We start from the raw sequence: 8683 nt of genomic DNA, 5'->3' as shown, positions 1-8683 counted from the left end.
CTAACCCTAACTAACCCTAACTAACCTAACTAACCCTAACTAACTAACCTAACTAACCCTAACTAACCCTAACTAACCCTAACTAACCCTAACTAACCCTAACTAACCCTAACTAACCCTAACTAACCCTAACTAACCCTAACTACCCTAACTAACCCTAACTAACCCTAACTAACCCTAACCCTAACTAGCCCTAACTAACCCTAACTAACCCTAACTAACCCTAACTAACCCTAACTAACCCTAACCCTAAACCCTAACCCTAACTAACCTAACTAACCCTAACTAACCCTAACTAACCCTAACTAACCCTAACTAACCCTAACTAACCCTAACTAACCCTAACTAGCCCTAACTAACCCTAGTTAACCCTGATTTGGGCTGTAACCCTTGTTTGGCCTGTCATCCCAGTTAACCCTATCTACCCCTAGCACTAGGTTACACGAGCTAACACTCAACAGCCCCCACCCACTACCTCCACTCCAGATATCACAATCATGTTGCCTTTTACCCGCATACCTAACGATGGTGATGGATTCTATTCGTTTTGGCCAACGTACAGCAACAGAATCGGGAATTGTACGGCTACGGTTCTCGCCCAACCGAAGAATCCTGTCCTAAGTTGCTCTGGCAGAATGGTTTCTGTACAACCACCGATCGTTACGATCAAATCTTCATGGCCAAAATCACCTCAGGTCTGCAAACTCACACCGGTGCTTCTGGACAAAATCCGGCCTCATTCAGCTTCAGGCCCTGAGTAATCCTCCTTGGAGCAGGCTGTGGATTATACCTTCGGTAAGCCAGTAGACCGAAACCTAACTTGGAGACACGGTGAAGTCTTTTAGAAGAAAAGATGCTACGTCTCAAATCACCAAGAGCTCAAACCAAAACTCATGAGTGCCCTACATGATTCGAACCCCGCAAGCCACTTGGGTCAATTCAAAACTGCAGAGCATCTTCGGGTACTGTTCTTCTGCCCAAAAATGGACAATGATATGGGAGAATACGTATGGAGTTGCGATACCTGTCAAAGCAATAAAAGCTCAAGTCATGAGAAGTACAGGATACTACAACAGTTAGAGGTCCCCAATACTCCTTGCAGCTCCATCTCTATGCACCTTTTCGTTAGTTTGCCAGAATCTGAAGCCTATACCCATATCGGGGTTATTGTTGAACGCTTTACAAAAATCACCCACTTCATACCGCTCAAGACCGAGGCAACAATCAAGGAACTTTCGTATATATTCCATCAAGAAATATGGCGACTACATGGACTATCCGAAGTAATCATTTATGATCGGGACTTCAGATTCGAAAGCAAGTTCTGGCATTCATTGATCAAGCTTCTCGGAGTCAACCTTTGTCTGTCTACGGCATGTCATCCTCAAGCTGACAGGTGAACTGAGAGGGTCAATCAAACGCTAGAGCAATATTTCAGAAACTTTTGGTCCTACCAGTAGGACGATTGGGCAGGGTTACTGCCGCTTGCACAGTATGCCTACAAAACGGCAACCCAATAGTCCACTAAAGTATCTCAGTTCTACGCGAACTATGGGTTCGAGCCTGATTTCAATTGGCATTCCCGCAGAAGGAAGCTGGACAATGCCAATGTTTCCAGCGCTGTACTAAAGTTCAAGTGGAAAGCTCTTTGGAAAACTATGAGGACTGATATTTTTCAGGCACAGGCCCGGCAGAAGAAATGGTATGACCAGAAGCATATGAAACCTCCGGAACCTAAAGATGGGAATAAGGTGATGATGGACCGACGCAATATGGTTGCCAATCGACCCTCAAGCAAGTTTGACTACAAGAAACTATGTCTCTTTGAGGTTGATGAGAAACTTGTTGTTGCGTTCTACAGGCTGAAGCTTCCCTCTCAATGGAACATTCATGATGTCTTCCAAATATTTCTGCTGGACTCCTATCAGGGACTGAAATACCCTCAACGCACTGAAGTCCCTCCTACTCCAGATGAGGTCGAAAGAGAATACAGTCACGTTCTCCAAGAAATAGCTAATAGCCGATGGCAACAGGCTGAGCATTAGAAAATGTTTGTAGAGTGTCGTATTGTTTGGGAGAGCTATCATTCAGAAGACTCCTGGGAACTATATAAAATTCTGCAAGGAAGACCCGATGACGCCCTGAAAGTATTTCATCAAAAATACCCGCAAAAACCTCGGAAAATATGGTGAAACTTTAGGGATCCTCAAAACACAGCGTGAGTAGCTCTGTATTTCAGAAGAAATCTGGGAACAAAAACCAACTCTCCGGTACCGGGTTTTTCATCTGTCTGACAGAGTTCGGATACCATTTTTTCCCTGAAAACAATGCAAGAAACGATAGAAAACAGATGCGTGTGGAAACCCGCGTAAAAAGACAAGGGAAGAAGAGAGATTTTTGCCAACATCGAAATCTCCACTAGTGGAACGGAAGGTTCTACGACAAGAGTGGACAATATGTCATTTTCTTTGTTTTAAAAGGCATTTCATTTTAGAGGTTTTCTTCTCTGATGGAGATAGAAACAGACATGTAGTTTGTACGTAATCACCACTAGAGCTACTGTTTTTCTTCTATACCAAATACTAATATTCCAGTAACACTACAGTGGAGTCAAAATGAGTCTACTATAGAGGGGAGTAATGTAACAGTGCCACTATGAGGCTGTTACAAAAGAACCTATTCCATCAGTTAAGCCACCGACCTTAAGTAACAGCAGCTTGTTCTTTATCGATGTGTGAAGACAAGAGCAGTTGGGCTCGTACTTTTATTCGTATAGAGGACAGGGATCTCAATGAGTAAGAAGTTTTACAAGTCAAAAGTAGGGGGCTGAGCAAGCTTGGAACCGAAGTATAAAGATGGTTGATAGCACAGGGAACCCAGGACCGGAGTTCCCTACCTATGCAGTCGAATCTTTGAGGTTTCATATCTCTGCAACCGACGCTCAAAGATCATGCTTTAGCACTACAGACATGATTCTGGCGGTGTGCCGGAGCTAATGGAAAATCTAATTCCAAAAATACGTTTTAATCCCCAACACTAACCTCCGCAGTGTCAAACTGCCGGAATGCTCCTGTTTTGCTCCGGAGTATCTTTGGGGAGTGGGAGTGCGATTCAAGCTACTAAAGGAAAACTTCGGTTTACAAACACTCAAATCAGTTCTAATAAAGTTAGAATAAACAATTATTATCTTGTCGGCTGTTTCCAATAGTTCTTAAGATTCCGACCACAGCTTTCAGCAAATTGCATGATTTGACTCAGACAGAAATTCATTCAAGGTGTCGTAGTTACTCTCCTCTCCCTTGACAAAAAACAGTTGCTGTACCCCCGCCTATCAACAGGCAGATTGTCAGTCGGAAAAAGAACTTGAGCAAACGTTCCATTTTCCTATAAGGCACTCGGTGTTGGCCCAGGTTGGCCTCTCATCATCAACGAATCTTTAATGGAGAGGAGACCCATTAAAGTTATAATTTTCTAGACTTGGAAACGTTCAAACATACAAACTGCCATTTTCTTCTTTCTGAACGAGTATCATCAAAACTCACTCTCTTTATATACACTATTCGAAAGGAAGTCACGGTTGTGCCTCATCATAGCACGTCAGTTACATGTGATTGTCGATCGTCACTGACATGGTCGCATATGCTTCCACCATATTGGGTCTGTCCGTTCGATATGTCATGACGTCTCTAAAGTTGTCCGACAATCTTTCCGGCAATTGGTCAATCTTGACTCCTTTGTTGTAATGCAAGTGGGACATGTTTCTGATGAACTGTGAGTAGTAGGTGGCAAAGTCTCCTTTGCCTTGCCTCAGGGGGACGAGTTGGCGGTGGTTGGTACTTTGAGTGTTTAGTTCTCTAAATGAGCCTTCCATATAGGCCACGAAGAAGGTGACGGAGGAAAAGAAGTCAGCAGGATTGGCTTTAACAAGTTGTATGACCTGATCACGGACTCTTCCCTCCAAACAGTTGACTGCATGGATAACCTTTGCTGTCCCATTGCGGAAATGATTATGGTTGACTTCGAGCTTCATTCGGAGTTGGGTAGCAAATCCGGGGATTTTGGTCCGGATATCATCGAACTTTTCAGAGAACGTTTCAGACCCAAAGGTGGAGAAAGTGGTTGGTGCAGTAGCAGCGAAAATGGGGACAGGAACATTGGGGCAGAGGCAGTGTGGTCAACAGTGAGGTCAAGGTTGACCTGTATTACTTGCTCTTCCAGGTAGTCAATGGTTTTGTGGGCGGCGGAGAGCAGTGTATGAGCACTATCCCTCTCGTGTCGGAAGCTTTAAAACATAGTAGGGAGGTGGTCAAACAGGGCAGCAGTATTCTATTCGTACTGATGGTTAAACTGCTCGATTTTGTTAAATGACATCCATGTAGGTCAGTTGGGGGTGGACATGGCGTATGGTGCGGATTACGACGCAACGTAATCCTAGGGAGTTGGGTAGCGAGTATTCCGCAGGGTACGGGAAATGGTCATAGGGGCTGGTAGGTTAATCAGCGAGAGGGGTTGGAGACACTTACAGTAGTTTAGGTCTAGCGGTGGGAAGGTCGGAGAAGTGAGATGGTCTCCTTATAAAGGAAGAGAAAATAGTACTTGAATAGCAATAGCCAGCGTAGATTACCTAAGCCTTTGCGTACCAAAAGAAAGAGAAGAAAAGAGAGGGAAAGAGAATAGAATCGAGGGCAAAGCCCCTTAATATACATAAAGAAAGCTTAGCAATGACAAATCCCAAGTAACTCATACCCCTAAAATCGACGGAATCTTCTAGAAATCCATAGAATTTTTCTGATCAATTCGACCCTTTGTAACCTACTATATTATTCAATCGATCTATGAAATTGGACAAGGTTTTAGGATCTGAATTGGGTTACACTGAGAACGCTCAAGGGATTGAGTGTTATACTGACCCCCAGTCAGCTTAAATATGAAATTCTCAATTAAAAGCACCCATAATCCTAATTCTAAAGGCTTGGGGGAATTCGGGCGCATACTGTTAATAGGTAGGTGAGGTGGAAGAGATGTTATCTTGCGGACATTGTCAAATTCCTACCTGTTTACAAAAATACAAAATATCAGGATACACGTTATGAAGACTATTATCAATTAAAACAATGAGTTTTAGAGATAAGTGCTGAATATTGTTCACTCTCAAGTTCAGAATATGATCATAGATTGTATATCTTCAGAATTGATTGGCAAGCCACAACCTAGTGTTTTGTGAGAAGATATTTTGCAAACCGTAGTGCAGTACTCAATCCATTCAATATTGATCCAGAACATGGTATATCAATCAAGCCATCAAATACATTGAGTATCAATTCCAGTATTTTACTGTGCTAATAAATATTCATAGCTTTCAAACCTTCATAAACGATTGTAACAAATGAGAATTTGAATTTCTGATACACTCGCTGTCCTGATACATACCTATGAAACGATTGTAAATAATACAAAAGTTTTTGTTTGTCAATAACTGTTAAATTTGCTGTTCTGATAAGAACATATAAGTATGAACCAATTATTAATGATATCAACCAATTTCACTGGTAATTACTGATTCGAATATTTTTCTGACAGGTATCGACTCCTATTTAGTGTTGAAAAATCATACAGAAAGCTTTTCTTATCGGTATAAACTTTATTTGCCATTCCGATTTATGTGCATACGTATCAAGCGATTGCCAAAAATCCTCACAAATCTTATCTCCTATTCCTGATTTACATTCTGTCACAACAAGTGTGCATACAAACCGAATCATAGCAAACCATACCAACAAATCTCAATTGCAAACTCTGATGCACTTTCTGTTTCGATTGATATTTATACCTCTCAAGCTATCACAAACAGTAGTAACCAATTTCACCATTACTGTTTGCTTTACATGCTGTCCTAGTAGACATGCATATCTATCCAGCGATTCAATATTGGTCAGTAGTGTCTAGAATAATAATATGATACAACCCGAAGACTAGTAATTGCAACCTTCATGGTTACGTATCGAAATTAGAATGTAGGACAGAATACTGAAGTCATACTTTTCTATCTATTTTTCTTCAGGTCGTTGTTATTCTATTTGTACAAAATTCAAGTTTTGGTCAAAATGTAATAGATCAATGTGTATTTGGTGGTGGTTGGAACCTGGAGGTGGGTAGTTAGGGTTGCGAGCGTTGAAACTTAGTAAAGCGATGACCTGTAGTACAGAATCCGAGAGTGTAAGAAGACAGCGGAGACAAATAGTGGGATTCACCCAATGCGGTAACCCAGAGTTCAGAATCCGAAATATATGTATTCCATTGAAGCAGAGGATGGGGAAACACGGCATCATTGAATTGCGAGCACCGTCTTGATCGTGCCTTCGAGATGGTGTGTTCGGTACCATGCAGTCATCAATCATTGTACCCGCCCGGTGAGTGGCGGTACCGGGAGTGAACTAGGACGGGTTGCCAAGACTCACAGTGAGTTACCCTACTCAACAGCCTCCAACCACTACCTCCGCCCCCGCAATCATGACCACAACCCCCTGTATGCGCATACCTGATGATGGGAATGGACTCGGGTCATCGTGTTCAACCCATAGCCACGGAGCCTGGAATTCTAGGGTGACGGTTCCCGGGCAACCTCAAAATCCTGTCCGACATTGCCCTACTAGAAGTTTAACCCTAACTAACCCTTACAAACCCTAACGTTACTTGGCCCTAACATGGTCGAAGCGACTTTTAATATCTAGGAAGATGTTGGAGACTTTCAGGCCTACATTTTGTAGTAGTTTTGTGCAGGGAATGAGGCTATTGGCAGCATCTCCCGTGCATAGACTTTTGAGAGATCTGCATTGATGGGGGTGTATGAAGCGTGAGATGGGGGTAAAGGGATGTAGTCGGTAGGTTATTCTGTGTTCAAGAATTCTGGACACTACCCCAAGAAGGGCTATGATGGCATATGTGGTGGGAGAGTTGTAGTCGGATTTATTGGGTTTTGAAAATACTACCCCGAATGCGCTTTTCAGTGCTAGAGGGTGATGTCCACTGCGGAGGAGTATGCAGTACGAAACCATCATCCTCTCATTTGTTAGGTGGGAGCCATAATTTGGAACTCCAAGAAATATCACACCTCACGTTGATTCTTGAATGGACTATAATGCGGGATGATTTCCCTTTTCCGTTACAGAGACTGGTGCCTTAGAAAATCAGCGGAGCGAATAGTATTTATTATAAAATGGATATTATTGACCTATCTGGTTAATTAGGATGACACCGAAGTTGTGTCTGAGGAAAATAATTGAACCTTACTATTTCTATATATTTTGGGTCAGTGTGAATTAATTTAAAATCATCTTTGATAGTACTGGTGCCTGACCATGATCAGTATGATGGAGATTCAGAACATACTTGAGGTTTTCTCCGTTTATTACTCAAGAAATTCAGCATTGGCTCCCTGCGGATCCCGAAAGATCTGACTGATGCATTTCGAATGTAATTGGTATTGTGATTATAAGCAATACTACAAGCACTAGGAAATGACTTTGGAAGAAACTCTTTCAATCACATATATTTCTTTACAGTTTTTGCATCTTCGAATCTCCCTGCACAAGAAGGATTTGATACAAGGCCATGTACTACAAGAATACTAAAAACTAACTTAATTCAGTATACACCACAGTGGAATTTCTGGGTGCAGTATACACCACAGTGGAATTTCTGGGTGCAGTATACACCCTGACTTACTCAATGCTAATCTTGTCAACCTTAACATCTCTGTAAAGAATATCAATCCCATAATCCAGTTCTCTTGTGCAAAAGTACAGGGATCAAGGGGTCTGTATAGGTGATGAAGACAGCGTAATGAAATTGAAAACGATGAATGCTATGAAACTGATTGACTACTGGTAGTCTTCAGACGGGTCTCTTTTAGATAGCTGCATCCCCAAGAACCGAACGCACAGCATGATCAGGGCATGAAAATTCGGCTGGAGGCTGGTCCTTAGAGATAGTAGCCGGATACCTACTACAATGAGAAGGATATTCTAACTGTTAATGTAGGTTATTTATGTGGTTTTGTGAAAGCTTGTGATGTATCAATCCAAAGGTTACTGACTTGTAAGTATTGTTGAGGTATAAATGGAGGTGTGATTATTGAATCTTGGCAACTGTGCATTCCTGAATGGTATTGTGGCTTGGGTTACTTAAAAATTATGCAAGTACTGCACTTATCACTGGTTGCTTTTGCCGAACTAAATGTCGATAGAGATATGAAATTTGAAACAATGTAAGTGAGGGGAGAGGACTGCACAACCGTATCTAGATATGGTTAAGTATTAGAATTCAAATCCTCTAGCATATACAGATTTTTGGAATCTTCAGAAGCCATTTCTTATGATGCAAATTATCATCTACAACAAGTCCGCTTGCTTCACCATATGCATACATGTATTGTCTACTATATCCGATGACCTCCATCTTAAAGATAACCAAAAGTGACAAAGAATCAATCGCTAAAACGTTTACCACCAAAAAACATAAAAGAAATCAGTACAATCAGAGTGTAGTAGTAGTGATGAAGTTTACTTTCAGTGTACAGATTTTTGATATCTGTCCTAGTTGTGAGTGTCACCTTTCAAAGTGTTCACCGAGAGCTGTGACTCCTAACCCTGACCGACTCCTGGATGGCAGGCAGCTAACCCTA

General features: G+C 41.8%; 2 protein-coding genes across 2 annotated transcripts; one reads left to right on the top strand and one right to left on the bottom strand.

The window, feature by feature from the left end:
• Positions 1-1538: 1538 nt before the first annotated feature.
• On the top strand, positions 1539-2045 carry H6S33_007918 (uncharacterized protein; the record flags this gene model as incomplete). The annotated part of the gene is made up of 1 exon (XM_044839284.1): positions 1539-2045. A coding segment is annotated over one exon (507 nt), but the record flags the coding sequence as incomplete, so codon positions are not given.
• A 1556-nt stretch (positions 2046-3601) lies between these two features.
• Positions 3602-4030, bottom strand: H6S33_007917 (uncharacterized protein; the record flags this gene model as incomplete). The annotated part of the gene is made up of 1 exon (XM_044839283.1): positions 3602-4030. The coding sequence occupies one exon, from the start codon at positions 4028-4030 to the stop codon at positions 3602-3604; it is 429 nt and encodes a 142-aa protein (XP_044688790.1).
• Between the last annotated feature and the right edge of the window lie 4653 nt (positions 4031-8683).

This window comes from Morchella sextelata (assembly GCF_020137385.1).
Source record: "Morchella sextelata strain SCLS chromosome Unknown scls_24, whole genome shotgun sequence".
In the NCBI taxonomy this organism is placed as follows: domain Eukaryota; kingdom Fungi; phylum Ascomycota; class Pezizomycetes; order Pezizales; family Morchellaceae; genus Morchella; species Morchella sextelata.
This window is presented reverse-complemented; position numbering and strand designations above follow the sequence as displayed.